The sequence below is a fragment of the Cuculus canorus genome, chromosome 2, assembly GCF_017976375.1.
Source record: "Cuculus canorus isolate bCucCan1 chromosome 2, bCucCan1.pri, whole genome shotgun sequence".
Taxonomy (NCBI): domain Eukaryota; kingdom Metazoa; phylum Chordata; class Aves; order Cuculiformes; family Cuculidae; genus Cuculus; species Cuculus canorus.
Window position 1 is genome coordinate 31,456,117 of NC_071402.1, and position 21,466 is coordinate 31,477,582.

At 38.3% G+C, this 21,466-nt stretch overlaps 1 protein-coding gene and 1 long non-coding RNA gene across 3 annotated transcripts in view; one reads left to right on the plus strand and one right to left on the minus strand.

Annotated features, from left to right (window-relative positions):
• The window catches only part of LOC104068087 (tumor protein D52), a 125,418-nt gene that overhangs the window by 62,320 nt on the left and 41,632 nt on the right, over positions 1–21,466 (plus strand). The window contains exons 2-3 of one of the 2 annotated variants that reach the window (XM_054058555.1): positions 2,058–2,239; positions 8,032–8,525. In XM_054058555.1, the coding sequence (XP_053914530.1) occupies positions 2,058–2,239; positions 8,032–8,284 (435 nt within the window). In that variant the 3' untranslated portion in view covers positions 8,285–8,525. Of the gene's footprint in view, positions 1–2,057; positions 2,240–8,031; positions 8,526–21,466 lie in introns of those variants that run through there. The other variant, XM_054058556.1, reaches the window with a different exon arrangement.
• LOC128851232 (uncharacterized) lies at positions 14,066–16,774 on the minus strand. The gene is made up of 3 exons (XR_008448502.1): positions 15,669–16,774; positions 15,143–15,302; positions 14,066–14,628 (listed from the first exon to the last, which is right to left on the minus strand). It is a non-coding gene; the product is annotated as an uncharacterized LOC128851232 (long non-coding RNA).

Below are 21,466 nucleotides of genomic sequence, written 5' to 3' on the forward strand. Positions count from 1 at the left end.
GAGTTGTTGACCATGGAGTTTGTTGAATATGACTGCTGTAACTTGGTGTTTCGTGACAAGGTATACCTAAGTTGAGTTGTATCATCTTTGAAAACGATGTTTATGAGAATACATATGGAAAAGTTTTTTACTTTATAGGGGCAAGCAGTTGAATTCCAAGGCAACTGGGTGATTATGCAAACTCGAGTGAGTTCATAGTGAGTGATTCAGTGGAAGACCACTGGATTTTGCATTTTGGCATTTCAGTATGAGGATTGATTCATAATCCGCTCCTGGATGCTGTCATTTTGAGGGGATGTTAATTTTGAAATGTTTACTTTTAGCTTATGGATTATACATTAAATTAAAGTTGCATTTAGTTTGGCGCTGTGCCTTAAATTCAAACGATAGATCTCATTTAAGTAATTCCTCTTATTGCTTCCACTGTTTTGCATTTATTCTTGGAGTGCTTACAAGTGCATCTTGTACAATTAATTTTCATGTATTTGAATTTGGTCTGCATTGTGAAAATCAGCAGTGCTATGTTTCAAACCTTATCTGATATTAGCTTTCCTGTATAAAATCCTACTGTTGTGGTTTATGCTTTCTTTTTGTGGTGTGTGTGCATCCATGAGTGCCTGTGTTGCACTTTGTTCAGCCCTTGTCCTTGGGATGCTGCATTTAACAATTCCAGTTTCTGAAGCAGCAAATTTACCAGGTGTCAGATCTCTAGTTTGTAATTCCTGAGGTTATGTCATGTCAGAACAGCCCTTGTTGTTTGTGCCTTCCAGCAGAGCTGGAATTCAAAACTGTCTCTTACTCTGACTTCCCCAAGAATAAAAGTTACCAAATGTGCAAGTGGAAAATGATGGTATTAATCTCTGTTCATATAAAATATAAATGGATTTTCAGCATCTACTTGAAATAGTCAGTGAGAAAGTGTGTTGTTGAAGCCAAAAAGCTCTAAACCTTTAATTGCCTGCTTATTTAGTTCTGTTTAGTTCTTTTGCTGGCTTGAAAACACTGTGAAGTCTTGCATGAAGTAATTATTTTATTAGATAATTACTGCTAAATGCAAGGGAAAAATTAATAGGCTCTCCTTTTGTGAGTCTGTTTATCCATCTATAAAATTATTTCCTTAGATTCACTTCCACGTTTCAGGTACATAATGCTTCCAAAATGTATCTCCCCTTTCATCCGTTACTGGCAAGAAGGCTTTTTGAACTGATTGTGTTTCAAAGGTGGTCAAATTTAGTATATGAGAGAAAATATAAGTGAGGATGAGTCTCACTTCGATGTTGCTGGGTATTTTTATCTGGTGTACAATGGGAAGCCTGTGGTAGTCGACTTTCTTGGATCACATATAGAGATGCCTCTCTGAAGAGGAGCAGGAGGATTTATATTTTCCCATTTTCCTAAAGCTCTATGAGAAGAGACTGGCATTTTGTTTACTTAGTTGCTGAATTAAAGTATTTACTTTGATATTGTAGAGTGAGAACTGGGAGAAGTGATGGTTCGGGTTTTTTTAGTGTGTTAGATCAGCGCTGTGTGTGCTTTCTACTTTTGCTGCTTTGGCAAAATGATCTTATTCTTTATTGTAAGGATTTAAGTATTATTCATTATTAAATAGTTGCATGAATAGCTGCAGGGTACTAAATCTGTTTTGGTTTTCACCAAGGAGGTAACAGAGAGGTGGGAGATGTTCTTTGCAGGAGTATCTCCTAATATTGAGCATGCATTTTTAAATCAACTTTCCTAACCTGTAGTTGAACTGGCAGATATTTTCAGGAGATGCAAAGTATTATTTTTATTTTATATTTATTATATAAATATCATATATTTATTGAGTTTTGTGTGACTGGATTATTTAAAGCTTTATCTTTAATGTGCAGAATGTATGGGCTTGGAGAAATGTACCAGATGTCCCTTAGATGTCTTACTAAAAATGCTCCAGACATATGAAATCCTTACTTGTAATATAGTGAATAAGGTCTTTTAGTATGTTACAAGTTTAATTTAATTTCTACTTCTGATGGAATGTTATGTGAAATGGGTTTTTTTTTGTTGTTTATGTGTAGGTTCCTACAGAGAAATCGGAATCCTTTGCATCCATGTTGAGACGTTCTCCCTTAATTCAGATGGGACCTGCCAAAGATAAAATTGTCATTGGTCGAATATTCCATATTGTAGAAGATGATCTTTATATAGATTTTGGTGCAAAGTTTCACTGTGTGTGCAAGAGACCAGAAGTAGATGGAAAGTAAGTAATAAACTTACGGTAAGCGGTTAATGTGTGAACAACATACTGAAATGCTTAGCTAATGAGACTTGACCATCTTCTGGACTGAGCTTGGATAGTTTGTAGGATTTTTTTGGTTTAAACTATGGAAGTTAACATTCTACAGAATGAAAGCATGATCACAAGCCAAGCTGTTAGCTCAGACGTCATTGTCTTGTATGCACATTCCTTTTCAAATTTGCATTATTGTTATGTACATTATTCCAACTTACAGTCATCATTATTCAAACTTGATGTTTTGACCCTGGGGAAAGGGGAAATTGTTATCATCTGACCTGTTAAAACAATCAGTGTTTATAGAAATATTTGGGAGTTTTTTGAGTGTGGAACTTTAATCCACAGTAAATAGAAAACCTCTTTAGATAGGAACTATCTAAGCTAAATAGATAGACCTGAGGTGATGTACTGGAGAATTCACACATTATCGGTGATAATACTGTTTGTAATAGAAGATTAGTGCTAATGTAGTAGAATATTCCATATTGTAGAAGAAGATTTCATATAGATTTTGGTGGCAAGTTTTAGTGTGTGTGCTGAACTAGAACAACTGTAGTGGTACTAGAACACTTGTACTGGGGAATGCAGTAGTTAAAGAGACAAAAGGCAAGAAAGCCACAAAGTCTAGTGGAAATAGCATTTATAAGCTTTCTGAACTATCTTTAGCACCTTGTGATTATGTATTATTCAAAGATCTCTTGTCTATTTAATTTGTCTTCCAGTTGTTTTAACACCTAGGTTTTAATACTTAGGCAAAATACCATGTTTCCAAATTCATAACATCAGAATATTTTAGTCCATCTCTTTTCCCTCTTTTTTCTGTCAGAGAGGAGAAGGATCTTTGTTAAATCTGCAAGATCACTGGGTCTAAAACATTAAATACAATTCTTGTGATAAACAGTTCTGAAATAGTTGGTTTCTTTAAAGAAAGATTTAGTAGAAATAATGACACATTGTGTGCAAGTAGGTTTTAGTATTTTATGAGAGCATTAGTATTTCTCACTCAACTTTCTTCTTTGACAGCTGTCACTTTAAGAGCAAACATGACTGACAGCTCAGGATAAACAGAATCCTTTGTGCCTATCACATTTGGCATCAGGGGAGGATTTTCTTAGTCTTTTGCTGCTGCTGTAGTGGTAAAGACCTTGTTGCACTTTGCATCTCTTGATAATTCTAAATCGAGATGAACTTTGCTTTCCCAACCCCATTCTTGCTGAGGAGTGTTTCTATATTCATCTCAATCTATGACCATTAATATAGTTTTTGTAGTAGAGTTCAGATTGAAGCTCCCTGTTCAGCTGACCTAGCCTTCTGCCAGGCCCACTTGACTTCCCCGTGCACATTCAGAAAGATGCTTCTAGAGCACTGGGAATTTGTCCTTATGGATCAGTGCCCTCTTCTGGGCACCTTTTCGCATCAGGACAGCTTCTTTCCTGCCCCAAAGAAGTCTACTGTCCTGAAACCCAGCAGTCTTTTCTGCCGGTTGCCTTTCTCACTTTCCTTCAGAGTTTAAGTTCTGTCATTGGTGGTCACTGCAGCCAAGGCTGCAACTGGCTACCACATTCCCAACCAGTTCTTTCTTGCTAATTTTGACCCATATCTCTCCACTGTCTCTTTGCATGGTTCATAGCAAGACTCCATGCACTCATGCCCCTTCCTTCCTTCCTTCCTTCCTTCCTTCCTTCCTTCCTTCCTTCCTTCCTTCCTTCCTTCCAGTGCAGCCCCTTTACCTTGTCCCATGTTTGCTTGCGTGCTTCTTGCTAGGTTTGGGGAGCAGACAACTTTGTGTGTTGTCTTCGACACACTTGCTCCATCATTTTATTCACCTTTTGAATGCTGAGCCCACTGTTTGCTCTTTCCTTATGTGAAGTTAATATCTCATTTTGTCATGGTGCTCTAAAATACTTAGATGGCAAGACAGAGTGGGGAAAAGTAATGAAATAGATCTTCCTAAAAAAGCTCGCAGGCAGAGAAGTGCCTTTCCGCTCCTTCCGTGCTCCTAATGCTGTGTGTCTTTTCTTCTGGTGTGTATTGTGGTGGTACAGTGGGAAATGAGTCCGAAGGAAACCGATGTTGAGCAGATCCTTCGGTGTGAGTCACTTGTCCTCTCACTGCTTTTGAGTGGGAGTGGAGAGAAGGAAATTAACAGCCTGGGCGTTTTTAATGAAATAAAATTTGGAACTAAAGGCAGTAGTTCACAAAATAATACAGGTAACTTTTACAATATTGAGAATGTAGTGGCAGTGAAAGTAGTGGTGTAGGTACTGTATGTCTAATGGACTTAAGGCATTCATTTGAGATGCAGGTGACTGATTCAAATTCCCTTTGTCCTCAGTTCAGTTGAGGAACTCGAACTTGTTTCTGGACTTCGTAAGTGATTAAATGCTATATGGACCTAATCCTCTACATAAAAATATTTGTATAAGAAAATGAATAATTTAAATAAATCTTGAAGCCTTTTTCCAATTAATTGTGTTTCTGGAATTGGAATTCCTACAATTTACCTGGATTTACAAAAAATTGCAGTCATAGACAATCTTCTGTTCTGTTGTTTAGCTTGTAGCTTGCCATAAGGTGCTGTGTCATGTAACATAGTTGTGCCAGTTAATTTATAACTGGGATTTGTAACAAGAAATTTGTGAAGTACTAGTAGAATCCAAAATAAACACAAAAAACTATTTTAGCTAGCTGCATATGTCATCAATAGTATTCAGGTGCTGCTGACTTTGGATCTCCCTGCTTATTAAAAAGCAGTGGAAAGACTATGCATTTACTTGTACAATGGCTTTGATGTGCTTACATAGTAAAGACAACAGCTCATTGATTTACAGAGAAAAGTTTGCCTTATCAAAACAAATACAATTTTTTCATACCTTGTCCTCTTAGTATTGTGAAGACTTAGAGTCTTTCAATGGATGCTGACTTCTATTTTGAGTTGCTTTTGATCACCAGACTGAAGGTCGATCTAGTGCTAGAGTTATCTTCTACCAAAGCTTGAAAGTAAATGGGTAGAATTTGCAGTGTGTATTTAGATCTGTGCCAGCTTACGTTGCAGCTGCAGTAAGACTTTGCTACTAGTATTTCTGTTAATTCATTTGCTGAGAAAAGTGACTTTATCACCACATTGTATATGCATGTAATCAGTAGAACTGTTACCGGTTTGTTTGCAAAATGTCTGTTGTTTGTGCCAAGAAGAAGAATGGGCATGTTAATTTACAGATAACTAATGGTTTCTTGAAGGCTGTCAGTTCAGGGCAGAAGAACCAGATTTAATCTTCAGACAGAAATTCATGATACCATCATTATGAAGTCAGTCTTGAGAACATTGGCTCTTCTAGTAGCTTTATTCTGATGCTCATCTTTGTGTTTACTTTATTGTCTTTTCAGGTATTTAGCACCTCCTTCAAAATACTAGTTTATTATCTTTAAAGAAAAAAAACCCCTTTCTCTTGCCATTTATGTACAGAGTTATTTCTGTGAGGACACGTGCTTTTGCTATTTCCTTGCTCATTTGGCTTTTTTGTCACTGGAACTTAACTCTTTTCATGATACTTTAATACTATTTTCTCTTTCTTATATAATGTCCTTTGCTCTTCGAAAGTGCTAGAAGTTGCTTGAAAAGAAACAAAATTTTACAAGAAGTTCTTGTCTGTAAAGCTGGTTCTCTTAAACTGCTCAGTCCTGATCCTAACAGTTGTGATTTCTTTGGCCAAGTGAAAGAAGACCCTGTAGTGCTACCACCATGTGGCCATAAGAAAGGTTTCCACGCTCAAGACTGTCTTGGGTAGAAGAACAACTACAAAAAAAAAGGTGTCCCTGGCTTGGAAAATTTGAAGTAGCTCCATAAATACACTTTTCCATTAGTTCTTCTAAAGTATGTGTCTTTCTCAAAAAAAAAAAAAAAGAAACCAAACCAAACTAAACAAGAACAAATTAAGTAAAAGAAATCTTAGTACAGTGATGCTACAAAATTTAAATTGAATAAGCATTTGAAGAACCTGCTAGGTATTTTCTTTTGGTATTGCTGATTGTTTTTCTTCTTCCTAATCTCTTTGGTAAAGTTGTTTCATAGGACTGCAAAAAATGTATTTCATTATCAGCATTGAGGGTATTGAGATTGGAAGCATGCATCAGTGTAGTTAAGAGACCAACAATGTTATTGGTAAAATCTCTGGGGTCAGACAAGGATGTATTGTAAATAGCAGCAGCATTTTGTTATTTGGAATTTTTTATGTGTCAGGAGTATTTATTAGCTTTATGATTTCAAGATCTTAGTTAATGAGCTCTGCTTGTTTAATATATATGTAATTGGTAAAAGCATGTTTCTTGATACACTTGGATTCAAGTACGTAAATTTCTGTTTTATGCTGACAACATATAGCAATTCTGTAAGGCATCCAGAGTTTATACAAATGAGAAAGGGTCTGTAAGAGAGTAAGGGTAAAATAACTTCTCAGCTATAGGAAGAAAGTGGTCCTTTTTTTTTTTTTTTTTTTTTTTTTAATTTTGACATGCAGAGAAAATGCAGAAAGAGGACAGTGTCTGTGTTAGATCTCCAAATGAGCAAAACCTTAATCCATGGCAAAAAGGTGCTGTTACAGCCTGCTTCTGCCACTATCAGATGGAATTCCTAAGAAACAGAAAATGTGGGAAGGGGTTTTGCTGACGCTGCCTGTTACATGGTCTGCACCTGTATGGTTAATGACCAATTCTCATCAAAAGCACAACGGCTTTCAGCAATTTTCTAAAATGTAGGATTGCAGGACCAGCTTCCAAAGAGGATTAACTGCACCTCTCCATGCCAGTGTAATGAATCTTTATTTTCAAAGGCTGCTGTAACCCTCCAGCAACTCCAGTATTATCAGGCTGTAGGATCAGAAAGACACTTCCTTTTGAGTATGCAGCTGGTGCAGGGATTTCCAGTATATCCTGTGGCGATTTTACTTGACACCTTTTATTCAGTGCATATTTGCCAAACTTAAATAGTAGAGAAAGGAAGAAATCATTTGATGCCGGTTGTGATTTAGAACATGACAACTTAATGAGCATCATAAAACATTACCTAATGCTGTTTCTGTAAATTGTATAAAAATATTTATACTGTTTGAATGGCTGCCAGGGTGAATTTTACTTGGTGAACACTTCAAATTCTTCTCCTTCAGTTCTATTTTTAAAATATTTTATAGATAAAGGCAAAATGGAATCTGATTAAAAATAATGTATCTTTTTGGTCTAGTTAAGGTAAATAAGGGTGACTTTTCCCTAGCACATTCATTTTATTAAGATAGTCTTAGATGGTCATGGGTGAAACTATTAAAAAGATGTTATCATAGTTAAAAAAATCAGGTTTTGAAGAAGCGGAGGTGCATGGAGAGACCTGCTCTGCAGGGGGAGGATTTCAGTAAGACTTTAGTTCCAGTTTGTGTATTAAAGTCACTTTGCGTTATGCTGGAGGGTGAATTTGGAGTTAGCTGCTCCATTTTGATGCCATGTGAATATGCTTCTTGAACAATGAGTGCATCTTTCAGCCAGAACGAGCTACCTTACACAAAGCAGGAGTGAGCTACCTTACTCTCCTTGTGCGGCAAAGATACTTGCACAAAGGGAGATGTCGGTGTGTGTTAAAGTCACCCTTTGCTTGCTGAAGCCTTGTTTCCCTGACTGTTGCGTATGTAATGGTGCAAGATTAATATGGAAAGGCTTAGAGAGACCATGTTAAAGACATAACTTTTCTAACTCTTTCCTTTAAAATTAAGTAAATGGACAACTGTCAGGAGTCTGGACCGACAGAGAGAGCCACCCAACACCCTTCCCCAGGACCTTCATGCTTTCATTGCCAGAGGAATTGCAAGCACCAAATTCACTCTTCACTTGGTGTCTATGACTGACTGGGAGCAGTGTCTGAGCAGCAGTGGGAGCCGCCTGTGGGAAACAGATCTGGTGGCAGTGGAGAGACTTGGTGATGTTTTTCTCAGAGTCTCTTTCTTCCCTGTCCTGTACTGCTGCTGACTGGAGTAGTGCTGTCCTGGCAGCCTGGAACATCTGACAGTTTTCAGGTCAAACTTTGAATGTTGATGGTAAAAAAAGGTAATTAATGTGATACACAAAGGAAATATTTCTTGCTGCAGTAGTGATTATTTTAGTTTTACATATTTGTTTTTACAGTGGTCTGCTTCCTGCTTGCTGTCTGTTGCCAGCAAAACAGCATCTATCTGTTATGTGTAATTCTTGTGAGGAAAGAAGGAAATTGCTAACCAGCAGAAAGAACAAGTAATACAATAAATGATATTTTTGCAAGTACAGTTTTCAAACTTATGCAGATGCAGAAAAAACAGACCATATAACAAAGACTGAAAACATACAGAAATTTAGTGTGGTTTTGTTTGGTTTTTTTTTTTTAATTAATGCATGTTGAAGGTACTGATAGAACACACACAAGGCTGGGTTGGTGTGCAAAATTGCTTTTGTTTTCCATGGTGTAGTTCTTGCTTAGAAAAGGCTCAAAGTCTATTCAGGAAAATTTTCAACTCCCACTTTTGGTAGGTGAAGAGGATGAACACAGTAACTATACTAGCAGCATTTTTTCATTTTATTTATGTGTTCAAATTATTGCTGATAGCTCATTGGCATTAAATCGGTGGCTTCCTCCTTCGCTGCTTCCCTTCTGTTGTAATTTTCATTCCCAACAGATCAGTCTTACAAGTCTCTCTGGTAGAACCACACTATAGAAAAACTCTTAGAAGAAGATGGAGAAAATGTATAACCAGTCTATTGAAGGGAATACATTGTCTTCGTTCCTTCCATCAGTTTTGCTGTCATTGCCTCATCCGTATGCTTTTTTGTGAACTATTTTTACCTTTTCCAGGTTTGTTCTCTGAATTATTTTTCCAATACTGATTGCTAACATATATTTCAAAAATAAATAAAATATAGCCATAATTAATTACAATTTTATATTATTATAGCTATTCAATATTACATGTTTGTATGCCTTTTTAGCTTATATATTGGTGCTTACCTTTTTACCAGTGTTTTCCCACTGAACTACTAGAATTTGCAGTTTTGTTGTGTGTTTTTGACCAGTCACCATGTTTTAGAGGTGGCTGTATTGTAGCAGTAAACAGTACAATCCTTCTAATAATGCTTTTGGAAAGTTTTATAAATAATTTTTGCTCATTTATACATAATTAAAGCAGAAATTACATAAATTACTAGAATACCTATTAACATATTCTTATTTAGCCAACATGAACGCTTACATGGCCTATCAGCAAAATTTGTTCTATTCTTTTGTCATCAGCTCCCATTTTTTTTGCTTTGTTTGGAAAGCATTTCTTGCCTATCAAAAAAAAGTAGTGACAAAAGTAAGCAACCTGGGATAATTTGGTCAGTGTATATGACAATTATTTCCTTTGTGCTTGTAACTTTAAATGTTCTACATCCATCAGTGCTGTTTTGCTAACTAATATATTTGTAATACTAAATAGCTATCTGAAATCAAAGCAGTCTTCATACTTCCTTCCTCACCCTCCTTACCTTCCAAGTTTTCCTGCCTATCAGGTGAGCACCTACTTATTGGAAGGAAAAACTCATCTGAGTTTTCCAAGATGAACTTGGACCATATTATTTTTGAATTATTGACTAAATCAGACCTGGTCAAATTTGCTGAGGGATAAAACAAAAGGTGCTTGCAGTCTACACACACTTCCCTGAATCTGTACCAGTTTATATCTTTTATGGAAAACATAATGAGACAACTGGTCTACGCACTGTGCAGTCCCTTTCTGTGATTAAAATGACCAGAATGTCATGTTGAAATTCTCTGAGGACCAAAGTGGTTTGTACTAGTCATCAGCAAACTTGGGGTTTGGCATTCTGGTCAGCCTTTGGTAACAAACTTCGTCCAAATTCCAGGGAGAGATGGTAAGCAAGACTGATCGTGTTGTCTTGTTCCCACATACCAACACTGCAACTTAAAAAGGAAGTCTTATTGTTTATATTGAAGAGGGCTAAATTCAAGGAGGTGGCATGAACTCCCTTTTCTACAAAGCTTCCATATAGTGCAATTCGCCATTGCTCTGAGCCCAAACAATGCACGTGGTGCCACTCTGTCTGCTGTCGAACAATTTCAGTTCTCTTTTTTTTTTTTTAAACAGGGATGGAGAATGGCTGTGTGATTGCAATCTTAATCTGTGTACTTCAGCAAATAACCTCTAACTTATTTATAGCAGCGTGCATTTTGGAAATTACAGCATTTTTATCCCCTATGGACATAGCTTATTATTTGCTTGGTTACTTTACAGTTGTGACTGTTTTTGCCACCCACTGTATATCGTTCTTCAGTGTTTTTTTTCAACCACAAACGGGAGGTGTTGGCTTTGTGTAGTTCTGTAATACACAAAACTCTGCTTCCAAAGTTCCTGGAACCCAAAATCTGTAGACTATACAGTAAATTTTTCATCACAGATACTTTAGAGTTTAGAGAATGTAATAATACCACGAGACAAGAGCTGGTTATCAAAAGTACAATTAATCCCTATTAGTGAGGCACCCTGTGCAGCATTTGGTACAGAGTATACAGCATAGACCTATAGGATTACAGCCACAGCAGTGCATGTAAGCCTGCAAATCACTTTTTCATCTTTTTTTTTTTTTTCCCTTGACTTCTGTCATTAGTTTAAAGAAGCAGAGAGTTATGAAATTTGATGGCCTTTGGAGGAACCAAGCCCCTTCCCCAAAACTAGCAGCATTTACCAGTGAAATTTCTGTGCCAGCTCTGTCTTCCCAGGACATCATGATAAATGGGAGATGGAATATGCTACATAAAATGTCTTGGGAAAACAAAGCAGTCCATAGGTGGCCTGGAGCTTTTTTGGCAGTGTCAAAGTCTGTAAATACTCGTTAAGTCACACTTTTTCTCATATGTGGATGTGCACACACACATGATAGAAAAAAAGACTTGGGCAACTTATTACTGCATTGAAAGGCTTGGATGTTGTCTGTAGAAGACGAGGTAGGTTAACTCTCTTTTCCCGTAATTCGGGTATTGGATATCAAGAAGTGTAGAAACTAGAATTATAAACTCATGACTTGGCAGAAAAATGAAAATTATTTCTAGTATTAATTGAGGAGAATAAATGACTTGAATCTCTATATGCAGCATATTTGGAAATCCAATTTTTTTCCAAACACTTTGGAGAGAACCCTGTGGTTTGCATGCAGGGAGGAGCTCTCTCACTTAAATATTTCTAGTAAAGTAAAGTTAATTACCTCAATAGCTAAAAAAGGCTCTCGGTATCTCGGCCATTCCAGATGCAGAAGATTATGATTTTTATTGAAAACGCTAAAGCTGCTCAACATATTTCACTGACTCTGGCTGACAGTGAGGGAGGTAAGGACATGCCAGTTCTATAGGTGTCTGGTACTTTTCAGGGTACAGTGAACTGTACTTCACGAAGTCACACAGCAGAGGAAGGTGCAGGTGTTTCTGACTTGAAGTCTGGTCAGTTTGACCTGTTGCTGTAACAGAGGTAAAGGCTGGGTGAAAAAACAGTCCACGTTACCAAAGCAGTATAACCACTTTATTAGGTTGGGTGTAACTGTGTGCTAAACCCTCTTCTTAGCGTAATGAGTTGAGCTGCAGGGCTGTGCTGTTGTGGCCTTTGATTTCAGTTTGAGAGCTACCTTGGTCTAAACTAGCTCATGGGCTCTGCGTGGCGATCCACTGCGAAGTGTAGACTTGCACAAAGACAGAAGCTATTTAGTTTCTACGTTGAGAAACTGAATTAATGATGGTTTGGACCAAATATGAATTATAAGTCTTCATATAACATAAATCTTACTCAGGAAAATTGATGCTGTCATATAACTGTGGAGTGGTAATTATTCATCCCTCTGGAATGGTTTCAGTACATGAGTCTGAGGAGGGAATTAACACAACTAGGGAAACACTCTGCAGGTGATATATCAACCTTGAGCTCTTCAGAAGGCATGAGTCAAGCCTCCCACAAATAATGATATTACAATTGTTTTTACTTTCTGTCCTGTTTATTTTTGGGTTCTTAATACAGTGTTTTTTTAACTTGTTAGAAGAATAGGATTATTTATTCAAGAATAGGATTTTTTTTTTTAAAAAAGGCAGTCGAGCTTCTTGTGTAAATGTATAACTGCAAGAACCAAGACTTTAAGACACTACATCTTAGAAAGATAAGATAAAATTGTTAATATTAGCAAAGCCAGAGATGTTCTGCAGACTTAATTGACTGATAATTCTTCAAGGTCAATACTGAGTCCAGTTCTGTTTAATGTTTTCATTAATGACCTTAAGTAATGGGACAGAGTGTACCTCCAGCAAGTTTGCATAAAGTACAAACCACAGAAGAGTTATTGTTATGCTGAATGGTTCTGCTGGCATCCAGAGGGACCTTGACAGGCTGGAGAAGTGGGCTGAGGTGAACCTTATCAAGTTTGACAAGACACGCAAAGCCCTACCTCTGTGGAGGAACAACTCCAGCCACCAAGACGTGCTGGAGCCACCTGGCTGGAAAGCAGCTTGGCAGTAAAAGACTCGGGGGTCCTGGCAAACACCAAGCTGAACATGAGGCAGCAGTGTGGCATTGCAGCAAAGAAGGTGAATGGTGTCCTGGGCTGCATTAGTAAGATGTTGCCAGCAGGCTGAGGGAGTTGATTTTTCACCTCTCCTCAGCATTGATGAGGCCACACCTGGAGTGCTGCATTCAGTTCTGGGCTCTCCCATACAGGAGAGACATGGACATATTGGACAGAGTCCAGGAAAGGGCCACAAAGATAATGTATGGGACTGTAGCATCTCTGCTCTGAGAAAAGGTTGAGAGAGCTGGGACTGTTCATCCTGAAGAGGAGAAGCCTCAGGGGATCTTATTAGTGTATGTAAATACCTGGAGGGGGAGGTTGCAAAGAGGATGGAGCCAAGCTCCTCTCAGTGTTGCCCAGTGACAGGACTAGAGGCAGTGGGCATACATCGAAAGACAAGAGGTTCCCTCTGAACATCATGGAGTCATAGAATGATTTGGGTTGGAAGGGACCTTTAAAGATCATCTAGTTCTAATAGCCCTGCCCTATCCATTCTGACCTTTAGCACTCCCAGGAATGCAGCTTCTCTGGGCAACCTTTTTCCAGTGTCTCACTGCTCTTATCGTGAAAAATTTCTTCAGTAAATGCTTTTTCACTGTGAGGCTGATCAAGCACTCATGCAGGTTGCCCAGATATCCATGGAGATATTCAAAAACAGTCTGGGCAAGTCCTGAGGGACCCTGCATTGAGCAGGGGGGTTAGACCGGGAAGTTTCCATAGGTGTCTTCCAACCTCTGCTGTTGTGTGATTGTGCCGTGATAACTTGATAGAAAATGTGTCTGCGTGACTGAAGGTGGTGGTCATTGATGATTTAGGCACGCAGTTGTATTTGCAGTCAACTGTCTGTACAGAGGGATAGTTGATCAGAGGGAAGCGTGGGTGTTGACTGCCACTTGGAATACGCCCAAAAGACTGATAAAATTAATTCTCTTACTCCTACACACTCAACCGCTGACAGATGCTTTTCTTCCCCCTATGCTTTCTCTAACTCCTTGTCAGCCTATTCAAAAACCATTATCCATCCAAAGCACAAAAGCAGGTAAATTCCTACAAAACTGCATAAGCCTTTTAAGGCCGAGTGTTTCTGAGCTGTGCAGGGGATTCAGCTGCTTTGCTATTATCGTGCAGCCCAGCAAATCTGTATAAAAGGAAAAAAAAACGGTGTTTAAAGGCAAAAATAACTAACATCCTATTGTATGTCTATTATTTAACAGTAATTTATTTTCCTTTTCTCTTCTGCTCCCTAATATGCCAACAAAATGACACACAGTCCTTGCCATGTCTGTTTTCACATGCATTTATGTGGACCTAAGATGGAAATAGAAAGTGAGTATAATTTTTGTATCAAATGTTTTGGAGGAAGAACCAGAGGCAATAGAAGAACTGAAGCAACACATAGGTTGTAGAAGCATCTGACAGTACAGTTCCTGCTATTGTATTTGCTTGCCTGATGTTTCTTAAACTTTCAATATTAAATTTAAAATCTTAGGCGGATATTGCTGTTGTGCTGGAAGAAATGCAGTATAAGTAAAGACTCATATATTTAAAAAGAAGAAAAGAAAAAATATTACTCTTCTAAGAGCATTCAGTAGCTGTTAGAACTTGCCTTAATAAATTTTGGAGTCTGTGTGTGGTCACTGCTGCCATGGCTCTGTCAACATTTTAGGCATGATAACAGCCAAGCAGGGTGCAAATGTCTGTTGCTTTCTGAACTCGCTGAATGTAGCTGTAATTTATGGACACTGAAATATGAAGTGTGATGATAGTCAATTACTGAGCATTTTTTTTAACAAAACCAGAGCTCTTTACTTTTTCCTTTGTTACAGTTGTCGAGTGGCAAATTTTCTATTTTTCTGTCTTAGCATTTTATAACTATTTTTTTATCTAAAGAACTCAAAATCCAGCCACTCAGCCTGGATAAGAAATAATAACACCCCTCCAGTCCTCCAAACCCTGAAGGAATTGTTCTGTAAAATACTGAAGCTATTTTTTTAAATGAACTGCTTTGGCAGGCTCTGATCACATGGAAAAGTGTATATAATGTGGTCACGCTGCGTGAGCATGTATCCACTTAGCCGAGAAATTGAGATATGACTCTAAAGGCAGAGAAATAACCATTGGATATAATGAAAAAAGCCTATCGCTTGTTAGAATTTGGTGACTTTGCATTAGTAAGGTAAAAGAAAAAGTGCTTAAACAATTTTTTTGATTAATGATTGTATTAGAAGGAATGATTGTATTAGAAGGATTGCTTACTTGTTCTCTGTGAAACCTCTCATTCTTTATTTTCATAGCAGTCAGTAGGCTCTTCCAACAGCAGTAAGCCCTTATGAACCAGTTCTACAGTTGGTATAAATTTATATAAAGCATGTCTTTGTAGGAAAGCACAGTGCACGTTTAACTCTTCTGAAATCTTCTGGAAGAAATGGAGTGTTACTTTTAAAAATTAAAATATTTAAACTCTAATGTTCGACAACATGAAATCCCAATCAAACTTTTCAGGTCTTTTCTGTACATCCCAAAGAAATACAAGTATCATATGAGTTTAATTTATTTGTAATTTGTACTAATTAACTCTAGGTATTTGGGTAGAGATCTTAATCTGAGTGGTAATTATAAGTTGATTGCTAATCTGTCCTTCCACTTCAGGAGTTCAGTTACTTTTTTCCCTGTGGCTTTATATGTTTATAGTTACCTAAAAGTTTTTTAATCTTTCAGATTGGGTAATGCGTGCTCCCCCTCACTCATCTTTGGGTGCCCAGTGCCAGACCAGTCTACTTACCACATGAGTTCTCGGGTTTGCTCCCTCTGAAGCCTATCAAGACTGTTCTTGGCAGCTGGCTTGACAGGGCTGCTGGAGACGAGACTGAAATGCACCTTGCTTCCTCCAGACATAGCTCGGTAAACAAGCTGGGATTCTGTGCTTGGCAGGAGCCAGTGCTGGCACTGCTGCCAGCGTTGGGGGAGATGCAGAGCAGCAGCGATGCGTGGCAGCAAATACAGTCTCTCTTTCTGGGTCTCTTGGTGACTTGAATCACACACTGCTGTAATGTGAAGGTTTGTGAAATATTCCTCTGCTTCTGCAAGATGTATTAAAAATATGCTAAGCTTTGGCCTGATGTACACACCAGCTATCTGTGCTGCATTTAGCTAAAATTGTAAATTGTAGTAAGCCAGTGAGGAGAAATAATTTATGGCTTGATTCAGTTAGGCTAGGTTTGACTTGTTAAGCAGTGATTTGAGCTTTAAAAAAAAAAAAAAAGGGAGTTTTGCAGTGATTTAGAATCACTCCATTCACTCCATTAAAAAAGTTAGTGAAGCAGCATTCATTTCTCTATTTTTTATCTTCTCTCTTCATAGGACAAACTTGGATTTGAAGATCTGTCTCTGCAGAGAATTACCTATTCATTAGGCTAGGTGTTAATTCCTCCAGCCTCATTGATCAACCTTCAGATCTATGAGTATTCCTGTGCCTGGGGATGTAATAGTCCTAATAGTAATTGAAGGATGAGGATTTTCCTCCTTTAAAGTGAACTGAAATCCATCTGTTCAGTCTTGTGATTGATCAGATCCTTGGTAGGCTTGCAGGCGTACTTTGGCATTCATACACGTGTTTGCTTGCTTCACATACTCAGTGCCAGTTTACTCACGTGCAGTCATATGTCTTGTAGCTAATGTTCAAAGCAGACAGCCCTGCTTTATTTAAATAAGGCCACGTGTAAATATAAAATGTAGAAATTCTTGTGCTATTTTAAAATAGAGTATCTGAGAATAAGGTGATTGTCTTTATGTATCTTTCAGGTTACTTACAGCTTGTTTGCCAAGAGCGAAAGTCATGGCATCAGAGTCCCAAAATCTCAATGACTGGCTCACACATAAAACTTTCAGTTTGTGGAATTTATCTTTTTCTGGCATATTTTGGGGCTTTCTGCTGTACCTGGTTAATGTAATAATAACATTCCATTAATTTGACCTAAAAATATAAAATCAAGAGAGCAGTAGAAAGCATGCTAACACTATCTTGGCTACTAGTGATAAAATGAACAATGTTCTTTGTGTTCCATTCATGAAAATCTAGGGACTTGTTTATTTTAAAATGCAATTTCCTTCTCCCTCCCCTCCTCCTTTCTGTAACCAATTCACAGTCTTAAAACATGTTAAGCAATTCTTTCACTTTGACTTTATCATGTATGAACTTTGTAACGTGATCTTCATGAGTTAAAGAGTAGTTGCTAATTTCCTTATATCTGAAGCTTCATGCTAAGCACAGCAAAGTCCAAAAACCTTGTGCAAGCAAAGACTTCACTTCTTAGAATTAAGTGTACACATTTTGTTTTATACTCTATTATGTGAAGCAGGCGAAGGTAACAGTTTTGACTTTATGCATAGGGCTACTTTTGTTTCCTAGACGTGGTTATAACGATGACAACGCAAATAACAGAAGTACTCTATCCATAAAGTGACGGTTGACAAAAATAATTATTTGAAGAATAGCAGTAACCTGTATCTTTTCTTTTACTAATAAGGAACTAATACAGGTGCTTATGCAATATTATGTATGGGATAAATTTTCCCTGACCCTTTATTTGCACAATACAAATGTTTTGTGTGAAATGCAGATATCTAGCTATGGTTGTATTTTGTTACTCTTCTCAGTTCCTTTAAAGTCTTTGTAGTGGGAATTTAAAATGACAACTATGACATTACTGTCTTTCATGGACCTTTTGAAGAGACATAATTTCATATCCCACACTTTTTTTTTTCTTGGTCGAAGTTATACCCTTGAATTGGGTCATGGTGATGGGAGGGGGGATGAGGCACAATACTGTGGTTCTGTTTTTAGAGGAGGTAAAATATGGTACTTGAGACTAACACACTGTCTGGGCTGCGTTGGCATAGTGTACAGGTTTTGCCCGAGGTCAGAAGCGAGAAACGCCGCTGCAGTGCGGTGGGATGGTGGGAGCTGCGTGACCGGCAACTGTGGGCTTCCCGCCGGAGCTGTCCTACACAGGGGGATCCGCCGCTGGCTGCCGGGGTGAGTACAGAGCCATTCTTCCGCCTTCACTTCCTCAGCTCTTTAGCCCCCATTGAGCAGCGAACAGTGGCTGGGGACAAAAGCTGTATACACTGTACAAACAGAGCACCAAAGCGGCAGTACACTGACTCATTCTTCGCTCTGTGTGAGAACTGAGGGGGACTCTATTCACCGCCTTTGTGCCGGTGTCTGTCAACAGCGCTGTTTGAGGCCAGCCCCATTGTGCCGGCCAATGTTTCTTATTGACCCGAGTCTGTGCCCGCAATGTTCCCAGGGTCGAAGTTGCGAGCGAGAGCATGTTTGAAAAGGGGTAATCGTGGGCTAAATGCGTTTTGCTGCTTTGTCATCTGACCTATTAAATCTAAACTGCAGTCCGCGTTCATGCAAACAGGTAATTATGTAGTCACAGCTGCAGCCACTGACATCTGGTTACCGCCCCTTGGAAAAAGGGGATGGGGCACTTGCCTCTCCCTCCAGGCTCTCAAGCACTGAACTCTAATGATATTAACTGAAAATAGAGGCTGGATTAGCGAGACTGACAGGTCAACAAGGTGGATACTTTATCCATAAAAGGGAGAAATAAGTCCAAGCACAGTTGCTGCCTTACGCTTCAGATTTTTCCCATAGCTGCAGGCTTGGCTGGGCTCTAGATCCAGTTATTAGCGGTTTTAGATCAAGGAGAGGCTGCAAGATAGTTTTGTCATCCTGTCTTGCAGAATGTTTGTGCAGAACAGCTCTGCAAACAGCCACCACATCAAGTAATTTTGTTTTTTTTGTCTAAACCAAGCAGCTTACAATGGTTCTTATCCCTAGAGGCTGGGTTGCCAGGATTTCCAAATAACAAACCTTCATTATCAATAGGCCAGCATTTCAAAACTTAGTGGTAAGTGTACAAGGGTAATAAAACATTGCTGGCAATAAATTGTTTTAGGGCAACTGCTGTTTCTTTTAATGTACTTTGGGACTGAGGTGTAGTATTTGCATGTAAATTAGTCTGAGACATCTTCTTTCTCATCCCCCTCTGCTCCTCCTTCTTGCTGGGAGGGAAGAGGTCTCTACAAAACATACTTAATTATTAAAACAGCATGCTCTTCTGTCCTGTGCAGTTTTCAGTGACAAGGTAGACAACAACCACTATGGAAATAGTTAGGAATAGTTTCAGGTTAGGAAATGAGAAAGGGTTACGGTCCCGGATGACTTCTGTGGCACATCAAAGCTGGAAGCACACTCAGTGGTGGGCAGCCCTGGCTGCAGGGCAGGAGGGAAATGCAGCCAGCTGATAAATCTCTGCTGTAAGGGGTCTTTTGCTGGAATGAATGGTTAGCTGCTTCTCCTTGCATATGCATTCCAGTGCTGTTCTGCAGGAGCCAGTTCTTCTGAAGAGCTGTGGCAATGTGGAGTGTAATGTAACAGGGCAGTAGGTGCTACAAGTTATAGACAAGTATATGTATATATACACAAAATCCATAGTTACAGGTGGACTGTAGTTGCCAAAAGTCCCTGTCCTGAGCAGGAATGAACATGTCCTGTTCACTGTCCTGAGCATGCCTGAATAGGCATGTCCTTGTTACTGAGCAGAAGGCTGGCTTGTCACTCATGGAGCATGGCGGGCGAAAAGCTGGTCTGCTCAGCCTCAGGGGAACTTGCTTGTGTTATGGATCTCTAAAATCATCTTTTACAGGCATCTGTTAAGTAATTAGCTTTTTCTCTTTTTTCCGTCGGTTGTTTTTTACTTGATTCATACCTTTTTCAATTCCTTACAGGCCTCTATAGAACTTACTGACTCTTAGGCAAGAGCTACAGGTAAAAAATCCAAACCCAAAAATATTTCAAATGTATCCAGAAATGTGTTGACATGTTTTTCAGGCAAAGCACAGGAAAGAAAGACCAAGTCCATCTCCTAGCAAAAGACAGTTAAATATATTTGCACAATTACCTGCTTCTGTGTCTCTTCAATACTTATTGTTGTAGGAGGGAATAAATTTCCTTAGAGACTTCTCTAGGATATACCAGCGCTATATGCATTCTCTTTGCTGCCTGTGTGTCAAGACAAATTTTTCCAAATGCGTGGAAAATTCTATTTCTGCATTCCCCAGTCGATTTATTAATTTATAATACTGGACGGTCTTAGGTAGTTGTTGTTTCTTATGTATGTGGCTCTGTCTCCTAAACAATTTGGCCAGTTTCTCTGCTTAAAAAAAGGAACTATTCAAAATGGACTATTTCCTCTTCAGCATCTGCTTTTTTTTCTACTGAAAAGGGAATACCAAAGAATAATATTTATCTAAAGGACTCAATCTGTCTAAAACAGTGTTCTCCGCAGCTGTGTTATCCGTAGGGAAGATAAATGAGACTGAAGATTTACTTTAGAAGACTGTCAATGCCTTACACTTTTAAAAATACTTTAATTCTATGACTCGGAAAACCTGTTCTACTCCAAACATGAAAAGTCAGGAAGATCTTGAAGTGAGAATTCCCAGCAGAGATTAAGAAGCTTTCTGGTTAAATTATTTTTTCCTGACTTATCCAGTAAGTAAAACTTGAGCAAACTTCTAACTTGGGTACTGCAAGTTTGATGCCATGTCCACCTTGTGATAGCTCAGCTGTAGTTCTGAATATCTCTTCAGGTAATTCAAAAGGAGTTACAAGAATATATTTTTCGAAGAGGCAAAGATGAGCTCTTGTCTCTAGATATATCACCTACCTTATTAAAATAGTTATTAACCACAGCAGTGTTCTTTTACCATGGGAAGATGGTGCTGTACAATGATAAGGCGGCTGAAACCTACATATAAAAGTAATTATGTGCTCAGTGATTGGAGCATTAAGGTAGTGCTATTAGTGTAATTGAGGAAACCTTGCGTGGTGTATGTAGCTTGGCTTCATGCTTCAGCAAACAAGGCAGTTGTTGTCTGGACAAAAGAGAGCAGAGAATGTAGACTTCTTTGGTATATACTGAAAACTGATTAGCTACACATGTGATACGTGTACTCAACATCCTGGCCCACTCTTCATGGAGAACAACTGCAGTGTGGGCTCAGTGTGGTTTTCCCAGAATGAAAAATTCATAATGACTTCGTTGGTCTAATTCATTTTCTTTAAGCAGTGGGAACTTGCACTAGTAAAACCAGGCAAATAAGCAAGAAGTATTTCAGTGGAAATGAATAATGAAGAGTTTTTTTGTTTACCTTTGGTTTTTTTTTCCTTGGAGGAGGTAGTACTTGAAATGCTTACTGTTAAATGGGAAACAAGATGCCTCTGAGCAATGCTTAACAGCTTTTCCTTTATCTTTCCCAGTAGCAGCATGTATCAAATGAAAAACTGATAGTAATTTATGAAGTTTATTTTACCTTTTACAAAGAATTCTACTTCATTTAAAAAAATATTTGTGTGGTGGTTTAGACTATTATTAAGTTTTAGTATATCTCTTTTTCTATTTTAGTTTAATATGAGTTAGTCTATATGAGACTGATCACAACACAACACTATTATGTGTCAGTCGGTATCTCTTCGTGTATTAGAAGTAGAAATGAATAATATTCATT